The 14,630-nt window shown below is 34.0% G+C and overlaps 1 protein-coding gene across 2 annotated transcripts in view; it reads right to left on the bottom strand.

Annotated features, from left to right (window-relative positions):
* Positions 1–14,630, bottom strand: part of MTX2 (metaxin 2) — a 93,029-nt gene that overhangs the window by 40,120 nt on the left and 38,279 nt on the right. Inside the window, exons 2-3 of one of the 2 annotated variants that reach the window (XM_069068472.1) lie at positions 12,326–12,373; positions 11,271–11,317 (exon numbers count right to left, since the gene is read on the bottom strand). The exons of the other annotated variant lie outside the window; for it this stretch is intronic. Of the exons in view, the coding sequence (XP_068924573.1) occupies positions 11,271–11,317; positions 12,326–12,373 (95 nt within the window). The remainder of the gene's footprint in view (positions 1–11,270; positions 11,318–12,325; positions 12,374–14,630) is intronic. 2 annotated transcript variants of the gene reach the window in all.

Genomic DNA, 14,630 nt, shown 5'->3' with positions numbered 1-14,630 from the left:
AGAAGGTCTAAAATAGCTGTTCTGAGAAGTGAGCAGGAAAGAGTAAAAAGATTGGCTCAAAGCAGGGGGGATCCAGTTAAAATTGGATAATAAGTTTGTAGTAGACCCTGTCAGACCAACTGTGTGACCTCCTGCAGGCTTGTTCAGCAATTGCCAAGAAACTACAGAGAAGAAAGCCAATGATGGGATCTATAAAGATACAACAGGGGAGCAAGGGATTATAAGATCAAGAACAGTGTAAAATCAGACAAGCAAACTAAAGGGTGGAAATTATGAAGGGAGAAAAGTAGAGCCAGAATGGTGGTGATGGCCTGTGAAAGCAGGGAGGGGCAGTTTTGATGAGGACAGAGAATAGATTAAAACGAGGCAAAGCACAGGAAACTGGAAGGACAGGAGAATATTATCAGATACAGGAGTTCCAGAATGCAGAAATGGAATGCATCTAGTGGGTTAACTGGAGAATGGTGGTGTTCTTAATGCGAAAAAAGAAGGGTAGGATCAACCCATCAGTCAATAAGCATTTATGAAGCATGTATGGATGTATGTATCCACTGAGCTAAGTACTCAGATACAAAGAAGGGCAAAAGACAGTCCTTGCCCTCGAGGAGCTCAAAATATAAGGGAGACAACAAGCAAATAAATACGCACAAACAAGTTACGTAGAGGACAAATCGGAAGCAATTAACAGTGGGAAGACCCTAGGGAGAAAGATGAGGAAGTCCATTTCAGATATACTGCGTTGGAGACACCTATGGAGATATCTAGAAAGAGACTGATAGGTGTTCAGTATTTTTTAATTTCTAAAAATTAGAAATTATAGATAAGACACTGGAGTTTGGAAAAGATATTAGGGGTATGAACATTGGAAACAAAACACAAAACTCCTCTATCGTTTACAGTCTTGCTCCAATCTAGCTTTCTAGGCCGATTTCAAATTACTCACTTGTCCATGTTACATTTCAGTCAACTGACCCATCACCAGTCCGCTACAGCAGATCCGATACGCCAATGCACCCTTTTTGCACAGGCTCCTCCATGCCAGGAATGTTCTCCCACATCATCTCTGACTTGGTGAATACTTGGCATCCTTCAAAGCACAGCTCTGATTCTACCTCCTACAGGAAACTTTTCCTTGATCCCTCCCAGTATCTCCCACCATTCAGAAACTACTATGTACTTAATTTCTAAGTATTTTTATATGTGTCTACATAGAAGTTGTTTCTTCACAAGAGAATATAAGCCACTGATAATCAGGAATTGTTTCATTTTTGCATCTGTATCCCCAGGACCTAGCACTGTGCCAGGCACATGGTAGCACTCAATAAATGATTGTTGAATTTAAAGCGAGAGGAAAATTTAGTCCATAGGAGCTAAGGAGGTCACTTTAAAGGGAAAAAGTTGGCAGAGTCCAGTCAATATCCTTACTGACACCTATACACAAGAAGTGAGATAGATTAAGAAACCAGGAGGGACGAGAGACAGAGAAGCCTAAGGTGATGAGATAGTCAAGTGAAGGTTTTTTAAGGAGGGAAAAGACCTGGGCATGCTTATAGGAAGCAAGGAGTCATTAGAGAGGGAAAATTTAAGATAAGAGAAGGAGTGATCAATGCGGCAAGCTCTAAGAAGAAAAGAAAGAGGATGGGACTAAAAGGTTTGGAAGGATTGAGACCAGTATCTTAAGACTCTTTGACACTGGTTTATTTCATAATTTAGGGAAACTATTTCCAAACATCTACCAATTTCTCATATGCCACCAAAGATTAAAGATTCTGAAACAGCTGAGAATCAGTCATACAAAAGCCTGGACACTTTACTACAAGATTTACTCAGGGAATCCTAGACTCCTGAAAAAAAAAACATCTAAAATTGTACCATATTGTATAACAGTTGATATTAGCTTTCCAATATCAAGTCTCAAGTATGTCTAATTAAATACACTAGTTTTTCACTCACATTTCTACCTTTTAATCTTAGATCCAAGAGATCTGCAGCAACAAGAACGAAATTAGCCAATGAGAAGATGCTTTCTGCTATTTAAATTTCTCATAAACTAACAAAACTAAGGGATGCCACATCATTTAAAGCTCAATAGTATGTACAAACTATGTTTGCCATTTTAGGATATAAATCGGGGTAATTTTATAGGCAAATTAAGTTGTACATGGTATTTTTCACAGGATCATAAATCTAGAATTAGGTCCTCAGAGGCCATTTGGTGCAAACTCTTACATCTGAGTAACATGTGGTTTTAAATCTGTTATGGGTATTCAAAATAAACATTTCATACATTTTCTTTTCCTCTCCCCACCAAAATTTCATTTTAAAAACAAAACAAAAACTTCACCTTGCCTTCAATTGTTTCGGAAGTGAAAATCTCTCTCTCTCTGGATATTACTATAATATTACTTACTTTTGAAAAGGACTAATCAAGGAAAGGGAGCATTGTGGTATGCTTTATTGTAGCTGTTACCCAACTGGCTAGGCTCTCCTGAGTAACTGAGATGCCAGATACTAGGAAATTGAAGATTACAACAGATATTTTAAGGCATAGGTATATCTATGAAGGGGTATGAAGACTTCAGAACAAAAAAGCCTTCAAAGAATATGTAAAGCATTTTCTTTGGACTTCCTGAGTCAACAGCCTTTTAAGGAGTTTAGGGAGAACCTAAAAATTAATGCAATTTTTTTCTCATGGCATCCCAGCTACAATCAATAAAAAGACCCTACACCATAATAAGAGTATACTTAAAGAAAAGGCATTAGTGAAAAAAAAAGGTAGCCATGGCTAGCTGGTGGACCTTTCTGTTCTCTAAAATATTGGTCATGGTTCTGTGGCATCAAAGCTATTCATAGATTTGCAACATGAATGAAATATGTGTTCAAATTTAGTAAATACATATGAGGGAGAAGAGAAAGGGGGGAGGTAGGTGGGAGAGGGCATTGGTGGGGGAGAACATGAATTGCAGCAACATTAAAAGCAAAATGGGACTAAAAATGATCACAAATATTGAGCAGCTCTAGCAAGCAAGAGCTAGTTTCCAGGGAAAACAAGTAAGTTGATAGCATTCAAGAAATAAAATTTTAGAGAAAACTAGTGAAATAAGAACAAATGCCTAGCCACGTCTTTAACAAAAAAAGAATCAATAAGCAAGCAGGTTTCTGACAGGAGTGAGGGAATAAGGTCCACAACAGCAATAAAAATTTTACCTATGAGGAATAATTCAAATATCAAACATGTATTGTGGCTTCATCAAGGCTCAAAAGTAATAATAAATAAAATAAAAATTCTCCAAATGGTAGAAGGGCAGAACCCTGGCTGAAAGGAAGAGGCTTAGGTTACCTAGCTGCCAACAGAAAGAAGCTACTGTTAAGTGTTTAAGTTTTCTTTTGCTAGATTTAACTGAAGCACACTGCCTAGACAATATTACAGACATCCTACATTCATAGCTTTGTCATGTAGAATGATTAGTGGAATAAGAAGCTGAGTTCAAATGTAACCTTGACACTTACAACCTGGGTAACCAGGGGCAAGTTAACTACTCGGAGTTTCAATTTCTTCATCCAGAAGGTGGGGGATAGTACTGCCTATATAGAGACAACCTAACAGAATTGTTGTGGGGCTCAGAAGAGATATATGTAAAGCATTTTACAAACTGTAATGCCTTATAGAGATTAAGCTGGTATTATTAGCATATCTCATACCACTTTTTCACACTGTATATGCACCATCATGAATAACTTTAACCCCCCAACCACAAAGTTCAGTGTCCTCGCGTGGCTAATTATAGCAGTAAGAATCAGGCTTCCACACTTGTTACCTATGTGCATAGGCTGAGAATTCCAAGGCTCTGTAACTAGCCTTAAAAGAAGTCACTTCTTTACCAGTCCAGAAAGAAACACAATTTAAGCTGAGAACCCATAAAGAAACCTAATTACATTTATTTTGCTACCTTGATATCTCCTTGAAAGAAATAGATTAATAAAGAATTAGTATATGCTCTTAAGTTTCTTCTCTTATAAGTTATTCTAAATACATTTTTGATATCTAATAAAACATACTGTACTAAAAGTTAAAAAAATCTGAAAAATAATAGACAAGTAAAAAGTGAATAAATTTATTTTCCATAAACCAAGCTAGAAAAATAATTTGTTGTTTTTAAAGAATAATAAAAACAATTGGGGCTTTGAATTTTACTCTAAAAAAGTTTTTTTAGCCCACAGACGAACACAAAGAAACTAATTAATTGTAAATAAAAACTAAAGATAAAAGCAAATGTACCTAGGTGTGTAGAATAGAAGGTAGGCCACCATAAAGATGAATAGTTAATTGATTTATGGATGTTTTGCTAAAAACAAGAGAACCTGCCACAATTCGGAGAGACCAAAGCACCACAGAGGTCAAAAAATATGTAATTGGAATAATATGCATTATTTAAAAGCAATAACGATTAAACTTGGAGAAAGGAAAACAACTGCTGAGGAGAAATAAGCAGAAAAGGCAATTCAAAAGGGAGGAGAAATCTTTAAAAGAGAAAATCTACAGACAGAAAATGTTAGTAGGGGCCACAAAGAGACACCATATCAGAGAGCATGATTCCCTTACACAACTTGCACCTGGAAATTACATCTGAAAGGCAAGGTTCAATTTTTATTAGTTGTTAGTACAATTCAACTTGCAGGTATGATTCAAGTCAAGGGCACACCAACAAGAGTGATCAATGAATAAGGGGACTAATATAGGCTTCACACAAAAGTCATAGATAAAACTGTTATAGTTTCTAAAATGGAACATAAGAGTTCCAAAGTGTGTGAATGTAAAGACAAAAGAATGAAAATCACACAGTACTATTATTTTTTTAACTTGATCTCCCAACACAGATATACAAAAAACACGTGAAATCTTGTTACTCAGGGGTTACTAAGTGTGAAAAGTATTTAACCAAGACTAGTCTAGTCATTACTGTGCAAAATTGGATAAGTGTCATTAAGTTAAAACTTACAGCTAAATACCAAATTCTGGAATTATTAAAAGAAATGCTATTTTCACTAAAAGGGAAAATACACTAGTTCTTTTTCCATATTTAGTTCTGATAAACTAGGAGTAGCTCTTAAAATGGAATAATTTAATAAAGTAGTCCTACTTTCTCTTTCCCTCTTTCCCATTCTCCATGCAACCTTATTTGTTCCAAAAAAGTTATGACAATATTCTTTTTTTTACACTGGAACTATCAGTATTACTCGCAAATATAATGCAAAACAATTCTGATTTTTAAAAGACTAACATCATATTTCATGTTAATGTCAGACAGTTATAATGATTTATAGTTTTGAATTCTAGGGAGTTATCACAGTTTCAAATGAATTTAAACTTCAGATTATAAAAATTACCCACAATTCTCACAGTAACTATATAAAAATTATCCTTAGACAACAGATCTAAAATTTCCTTCTTCAGACAGAGACATCCTATTCATTTCATAATTAGCTCTGAAATATTTTGTGTAATAACTCACTATGGAATATTTTAAAGCATAAAAAATGCCACTCTGGAAGCACAAAGTAAAAATGGTTTTGTGTTTTCATTCATATTCTATTTCACCAGGACACAAAGGAAAATCTGTGAAGACAACTAAAGAATTATTCTCCACCTTATTGAAGAGACATGCTTTAAAATTAAAAACCATGAACAAATCTATCTACAAAATAATTCATTTTTTATATCAAACAGCTGCAGACCTTGTAATTGAAATAATGTGTCTAAGGTTACAAATGAAAAGTGTTAGGTATCATTCTTGAAGTGACAGATTAAGTTCCTAATCCAGTTATGGTAATGGCCACATTTGTAGTTTAACATAAATTAAGACCTTAATTATATTTGTGGCTATTTTAAACAAAATAACAAATTCCTTTGTACCTGTGAATGTAATTTATAGCAAAGCCAGGTTCATTTTCCAAGCCAATCTATTTCCCACAGCAGAAGAACCCTGTTATAATGGTATAATGTAATTCTTGTTGTAGAATGTTGAAGGAGTAGATTCGCTGGTAGCACAGAGGAGGTTTTGAAGATAAATGAAGATGCTATTCATTCAGGGGTAATTTCATCTTAGAACTATATGAAAGATGTTTCACTCACATGTGGTAGCTGTATGGCCTGGAATTTAAGTGTATTTTCGGCTCAAATGTAATGCTGCTAGATCGATTATGTTGATACTGTATATCTAATAATGAAGAATTCTAGCCTTTTTCTGTTTAAAAAATGGGCTGTCATTTTTTCATTTCACTACTGTGTCTTTATTGTTCTTTTTACAACAACAAATTAAAATTTGGCTTGCTGTTTACTTTATAAACAAAAAGTATACAGCTGGTAATACTAACTTAAAAGTCTAAGAATTCTTGACCAACAGAATCTATTTACCACAGAAATAATCACCTATCTGTATTATGAAGTCTTTGGGAAAAGTCTTTAGTCTTAAATTTCAGTGACACCTTAGGATGTGATATGTAAATTTTAAGCAACTTTGTTCATATGTGGTAACTATCAAAAGGAAAAGAGAAATCTGTTGAATTAGATGCTACACATGACCAACTGTAAGCACAAAGGCTCAGCTATTTTTTACAAAGCTCACATTTTCTATATATAAACCAACCCAAAGCTAAATCACAAAATGCTCTGCTGTATCAGCTAGGCAGATATGATATAATAAACACTACTTCAGTTTAGGAATTTGACTTAAGTGAAAGCAAATAGCGTCCATTTGGGGGCTCTCACATAACACTGAAGCGGAAAGGATTTTCCCTGAAGCTTCTTTAGTTCTAGTCCTATTCCCTCCCCAACATATTACCAACTAGAGGATGAATATATTTAAAGATTTAATGTGCTTGACTTAGTTTCTTCTCTTTAAGAGGTAATTAGGGAGTTTGTGGGAAGAGACTAAGGAAGAGTCAGGGAAGTAATGGGTAACTCAGGGGGAAAAATTAATTTCACCCTAAAGACAAATGGTTCCTTTTTACTTTCAGAAAGTTATGTCAAATTTTGTTAATATTTTAATGTGATGTTATGGTACTAGCTCCTACTATTAAATATATTAATTTATATTAATGAGTTATGCCAGGTCAACTTCTACCCTTAGTTGTTATGTATACATTCACCTACAACTCCTATGAAAAGACTTATTTAAAGTAGAAAAAGTACCAATGTATGTCAGGAAATCTGAAAACATTCCCTCAGGAACTCTTCAGTTGCTTCCTGGGTTCTTCCGAATGTCATGACATGAGTTTATAGGATTGACAAATATGTGTTGTAAATTATTTCTGTAAAGGTTATTGTTGATTCCTACAAACTCCTTTCCTAAAATGTTGGGTTTTCCCCTCATATACACGTGCAACAACAGGAATCAGGACAGTTCTAGAACTGATTATGAGATTCTGTTTGGCTTGGCTAAGAACTGTCAATCCAACCACTGAGTATCCGTTAAGAAATGACCAGTGATTAAAATAAAAGCAACCAATAATGGTGAACCATTAGAATACAACCATTTCACCACCAATTAACGTGTCAACAAAAAGGCACATTTTGCTGAAAGGAAAAAAGCAAGACTCAGCTATTTCTTTATCGGCAGGTCTGACATGTTCATGTTCATGGCCCTGCATTAATAGGCCCTATAAAAATGCTGACTTTTTTTTAAACGATTCAACTGACTAATATAAGGTAAAGATTAGTTCTTGTTGACATCTCCCTTTTCTTTTAGGAGACAGAATATTTTTTCAGAAAGTATGAAGGAAAAGGAAACTAAGTAGGACATTAGCTTTTTTCCCTTCTAAAAGTAAAAACTCACCAAAGAACAAGTTATTCCCTTCGTGCGGGATTCTAATAATAAGCATTACAAAATTTTATAATCTCTTTACTATTTTGTTGGATTTTTTAAAGGTCAGGCATTCTGAATAATACTCATACATTTTAAACATGTTCAAATCCTTTTGAGTACTACTCTTCAGGATCTGTTTAAATGAATTTCCAGTTTTAAAAAAATTAATAACAGCATAAAATATTATCTTAAAACCATTACATTTTCATTCACCATAACCTGTAGGGCACACGTACAATTTTTTTCTGTTCAATTAAAGTTATCTATTCAAAACCTAAACAATACTACTTTCATTTTTTAAGTACTTTTCATCTTTTCAAAGAGCTTTCCTACCTATGATTTAATCTGAGCCCCATAATAGTCCTTTGAGGTAGGTAGAGTCAGTATTATGCCTATTCGACAGATGAGGAAAATGAAGGATATTATATTAAATACTTTTCAGTGGTACAAATGAGCACAAAACAGTAACAGTATTTTCTAGAAAGTTAAATATTAATGTTCACTATCTGTTGGATAAATATCCAAAGGCTTCGTATGGTATAAGAAAAATTAGTGTAGCATCAATTTTCATATTTGTGAACATATATGAATGAATAAATAGGAGACCAGGAAAGACATTTATTTCCATAAACAGAAATCCCTCATCCCTCTGGCTGCTACCTTTGGGCTATCTCACTATATACTTCCACAAAACACATGAGGAGAACAAGGAAGAAACATGGTAACTCAGTTATGTTCATTTTTCACCTAAAAGAGCTCCTGGAATTTGTGAAACTTACTTAAAAAAAGCCTCCTGAGTCTAAAGAGTAGATACCTTAAAGAATTTAGTTTTATTGAAGGAAACTTTTTAAAAATCTTTATTTATCCATCTTTCTAAATCAACAGGCTTAGGTTAATAAAAGGTGATTTTTTTTAACTAACACCACACATTTAAATTGTTTTTTAAAGTTTCTGAAATATTTTCTTCATGACAACCATGTGAGGCAGCTAATATCAGTTTTAATATAAGAATTTTACAGAAAATGAAGTTTAGAGAGAAGAAATTACTTGCTCATAGTCACACAGCTAGACATGACTAAAACCCAGGTCTTCTGGCAGTAAGTCCAGTGCTAAGAAAATAGGGTCAACTTCATTTTCATTATCAAAAATTTTTTTTCCCAAAGTGAGCTGGAAGCCAGAGGAAAAAAAAAATGGCAGCAACATACCATAAACAGATCCAATGTCTGGGCCTCTGTCTCTCCTTCCCATTCTCCCTTTTTCTTTTCTCTCCTTTCTCCCCCTCCTATTCCCTTCCATTGACCAAAGGAATCAACAAACTCTAAGGTACTAAGTACACTGCTATTGGAGTCAATATACAAGGATTATTTCTTAGTCACACCAGTGTCATGAAAGCAGAGGATAAGTATTATGTGGGAAGAACATATTAGGGAAGATACTAAGTTCCCTTTAAACTGAAATCATAAAAATTACTTTAATCATTAAAGATCTGACCACTTCAATTTTACAGGTAGAATAAATATCAAGTCTATGTGGTAAGTGGGATTTAAATTTCCTGATGTTTAAACTGGCAGACTATTAAAATATTTGATGTTTGATAGTTTGTTATCTTCTAGAAAAAAATCAGGCATTTTATGGATACCTGTCATTGTTTTGATCAGTTTTGCACCATCACAAATGAGTCGCTTTACTCATTCTTCTGAATCAATCCTGTTCTACTCTACAGAAGAAAATTACTCCATAAAGTTTAAATCAGATATCTGCAAAAGTCACATTTATAGTCATGGCTACTATCAGCTGTCAAGCCAAAGAATATTGAAGAAAAACAAGAATTTTTAATATATTCTAGTTAATTTATCATCTAAGTGACACGTGTAGGATAACAAAATTAAAATGGTTAAGTAAAATTCTACATTTAAAAAGTAACCTTTTTTCTTGTTTGGTTTTAAATCAAACTGAACTGATTTTTTTTTAAAGGCCCAGTGCTCAAATGAATGAGACACAGAAAGATATGAATGGCTGGATATAGCCAACACTAAGATCAAGTGATCAACCATTCAGCAAAAATGCTTATTTTTCTCTATTTCAAAGGATTATTTAAAACATAAAACAATATGGGTGGACACTGCCATCTTGGGACTTTTCTAAATAAACAGACTTATTCATTTCTTTCAACATAAAATAACTTTGTGATAAAATGTACTGCAGTATTTTCCAAGATGTTATTCTTAGCTAAAATACTCATTCATATGAAAAGTAGAAAATATAATGTTATACTAATCAACAACTTTCTGGTGTCAGGTATAAGTCAATGTAGCTAAAAGTGTGATCGGAACAAAGTTATAAAAGTCTCATTCTCTATATTGTAACTGAAATATTGTTAGTTTAGATGATGGAATATGAAGTACTGATTTTAACAGCCCATTGAGAAATTTCACTGATTCAAAAAAATTACACACATGAGAGAAATACATTAACATATCACATAAAACAATAAAAACTTATTTAAAGGTATACTGAATTCTTTTTTTAATGTAATTTTTTAAATTAAAGAATTATTACATAACTTTCATACTCATATATATATGTCCAATCCCTGTTTACTTTTCATTTTCTAAAGAATATTTTCTTCCATCTTAACTTTCTCATATTTTCATGTTAACTTGATAGTCATCTTTACTTTTTGAAAATAGTTTTCCTTGATCATTTTAAATTACTTAATCCAACTAAATGGGAGCAAACCTAAAAATAAAATACTGTAATTTACACTGACTTATATTATGAAATTCATTTCTCTCTAAAAAGTTTTTTGTAAAAGTACATAATTTCAGAATCATATCTTTCTCAAAAGTACAGTCTGAGGACTACAGTCAGGGATCTTTTCCAATATAATTCTGATATCCATCAACTGTAATTAATGTGCACATAAGGAACAATTACAAATGAATAAAGTTTCTTCAAGATATTTCAAGCTGGATTAAATACAAAATGAAGAGGAAGATGTCTAATACTAAAGATGTCTAAACTACTATTCATATATTTTAATCTTTATAAATATTACTATAAGAAAACATGAATTCATTGTGTACGCTCCCTTCACTACTGTCACCTACCAATCTAGACAGAAAAAACTGCTTTAAAAATAGGATGATATTAAATATGTGCTAAAAAAGGTCATGGAGGTCAAACTTTTAAGTGGACAAACATTTGCTAAATAAAAATAATAAAATTCTACTTAATAGAATTGCACCAATATGGCAGTATTATATAACTACAACAAATAATATTAGAAATTTTAAAATATGTAGTGCTAGAATACTTGAAAAGAAAAAAATTCATTCCACCTTAAAATGAGGTAAATCTTCAAGAGAAATGTAACACCTCCATTAAAAACAAATATTTATTTACCTGAACGGCAAGAGAAGAAGCATTATCAGAAAGCAAAATTTGTTCCCCTGTAGGAAGAAAATGAAAGGATATTCATTCAAAAATGTGGCTTCTAAACTGGTAAAATACACAGTCATTTTTTATAAAAATTAATTTTAGCCCTCTTTTGTAAGAAAAAAATTACACACCAATGTCATTGTGTAATTACAGCAGTGCTATTATGTGATGATGGTTTTCAGCTATATTACCTATGTATGAATGCAAAATGTAACAAGATCTTTCCTCCAGAATTGCTTTATCATTTATCTCATCTTATCAGATCTATATATATATATATAATATATACATAATTAAAAATCCTTCCTTCAAAAATATTTATTTTAAATTTTCTAGGATAATTCCTTTGTACTCAATCAAAATTAAGTAAAATAGTATCTGCTCACAACTCCTGTAGTTAAAAGTAAAAGCATTCAGAATCCTATAAAACCAGCTTGCAGTTAATATTGCACAGTGTGTCTAGGTCTGTCACACAAAAGAAAGATGACAAGTTCGCTGCAATAAAAATTCCATGCTTAGAAGACTAGGGCCGCTGCCTATTAGTCTTCATTACTTTGCAGTCTTCTGACAACTGTAGCAGGCTGCTGAGCCCCAAATGGGGTCCATAATGTGATCTGATGATATATGAAGAGCTGCTAAAGGGAGCCTGAACCATCCTAGCCTATACATTTTAACAGTTCCTTTTTACTGAGAGCCCACTTTACCACAAGACTTCAAAAATCTGCTGCCTCAGCTATTGGTGCAGTAAATCTGCCAACGGTGCCTGCAACCACATCATTTTACACTGCCTACAGCAGCCAATATAATGAGTCAATAATAAACCAAGGACCTTATAGGCCATGAATACTTGGTTTATATTGGCAAATGCAAGTTGAACTAAAACTTACTCTTAAGACAAATAGAAGGGAGTTCCTCTCTTAATGTTCTGTTTCTCTTTGCTGTTAATTGTACTGAATGAGGTTTTTCTTAAATATATTTTAACATGAAGTCATTACAAATTGCAGAAATAAAGCACCCACCTTTCAGCTGCTGATAAAGTGTAGCATCTTCAGGCCAAGGTTCTGTGGCTGTAGAAAAGAAAAGTTGGAATTATACACACAAGGGAAAATAGTCCCCAAACCAAATTAATGAATGGGTATTCATCTATAACAGTTAGAGGCAGTTGCCAAGGTTTCCTTAAATATGGCAAACTTTCATTACATTACATTCCAGGTGATAAGGTGGGATGCATACGGATGCAAGGTGGGGGGAATGGATGGGAAGAAAGGTTTTACCTTGTCCTCAAAAATTAATGTAAAATTTTAGGTCTCCATGAATGTCATCATACTCATAAAACCACTTATTTCTTTCAAACATAATCAGATCCACATGAAAGGTATAAATGCATCTTATCATGCTACATATTTTTTCCCACTGTCCCTAGCCAGTATTATAATGAAATAAAGAAGAGTTCTTTTGTAATATTCTAGAACATCCCATTGCCCTCCCAGCTCACAAAAACAAGCTAAGGCAAGCAAGGCAGTATGAAGAAGCAACACGTAACCACAAAGTAAAACATAACTACCGTGTTTCCCCGATAAGACACTGTCTTATTAAATTTTTTTGGAAAGAAAAAACACCAGAGGGCTTATTTTCGGGGGAGGGCTTATTTTAGAGGAATCTTACACAGTAAGGGGAGGGCTTATTTTCGGGATAGGTCTTATTATCGGGGAAACACGGTAGTAAAGATACTTTTAAGCCTGAATTCAACTTTAGCCTTATTCCTCTAATGTCTTCTCTGACAGCTTACTATACCCAAATTATAACAGCAATAAAAGCAAACTGAATCCAGAAAATTGGGCACAAGCATGATGATGAAGTGAATTAGATCATATTATAAATTACTTGTTAATATGGCTGATAAGAAAGACATTAACAGATTTTTAAAAATTCTCATTTCTAATAGCATAGCGAAAATAACCACTGCTAGCAAATCAGGGAAGTTAAATGATATTTTCTAAGGCTACAATACTTCAAAAGAATATTAATAAGCAATTTCTTATATTTGTGTTCTAGTCTTGACAAAATACCACCAAATTCTGATTTTTGTTATTCAACTCTGATTTGTCTTGGGAAATATTATGTCTATAGGAGTCATTCTTAAAAAGCTCCATCAAGATTTATGACAAAAGTAAACACCTCTAGCATTAAAAAAAAAAAAATCACTTTAGATTTAGTTGGATAAGGTTTCAGGATTTTTTTTTAAAAACCATATGGAGAAATGTTATAACATTATTGCGTTGCTATGGGGAGTCTGGGCTTAATTTTGAAAACAACTAACTCGCTAGGTCAAGTGTAAAATAAACTCAAATAACCATAATATATAGTCCTGCAGAGGGGTTGGGTTTGATTGTGTGTGTCTGTGTGTGTTTGGGTGGGGGGAAGGAACCAAGTGGGGTCTGAACCTGTTGATTTCAGTAGTATAGGAATGTGCCAATGAAAAAATTCCCTATACTAAGGCATGTGGGCACTTGCTCTTTGACTCAGTCTTAGAGAATGACAGACAACACGGAGGAAGAAGCAGTGACTGCCCAGGGTCACAGCAGTCACAGAGCCAGCAGGGGTCAGGTGCTGCCCTGGAGCTCCTGATGAACTGAGGCCAGATCTCCACCCATACCACCATGCTGCTCCTCCTACTTATGTATGTAGGTTATTAGACTAAATGGTATACTTATTAACTAAATGTCACCCCAAATATATTTACAGCAGCTGCTACTTCCCTTCATATCCTTAAGACACACAAACACATCATAAATATGGGCAATTTTCATTTTACAACTCATTCACAAAATTCCTATTTGAAAACCCTGAAGATGAAATTCTAAAAACTAAATATTTTCAGGTTCGTCATAAATGTTTTAAATCACTAAAATCTCAATTAACCACAATGCAATAATTCTGAATTGTATTCTGAGCTCTGTTTCCATGCTATGGCCTAACTGCTACCCCTACTACTCAGTAAACTCTACCAGCTCGATTACATCTAGGATCAAATATAAACTCCTGTTTGGCGTTTAACACTTTTCATCACAGGCCCCTTTCTATCTTTTCCCATGTCCTCACACATTACTGCACCCCACTCACTGGATTCCTAGGGTGCTTGCTACTGCATACACAAAGTGCCTCGGCCCGCTCCACGCCTTTGCCCTAGCTAGTCTCCACACCATCTCCTCTCCAACACCTCAGAATTCCAGCTCAAGAAAGCCTTTCCTGGGGGCGGCCAGGTAGCACAGCAAGTAAGAGCACTGGCTCCAGTGTCAGGATGACCTGGGGATCGAATCCAGG

The sequence above is a fragment of the Petaurus breviceps genome, unplaced genomic scaffold (assembly GCF_028583685.1).
Source record: "Petaurus breviceps papuanus isolate PSGF00001 unplaced genomic scaffold, PetGlider_PUasm1.0 90763, whole genome shotgun sequence".
In the NCBI taxonomy this organism is placed as follows: Eukaryota; Metazoa; Chordata; class Mammalia; order Diprotodontia; family Petauridae; genus Petaurus; species Petaurus breviceps.
Note: the sequence above shows the minus strand (reverse complement) of the source record. Positions and strands in the feature narration are given on the sequence as shown.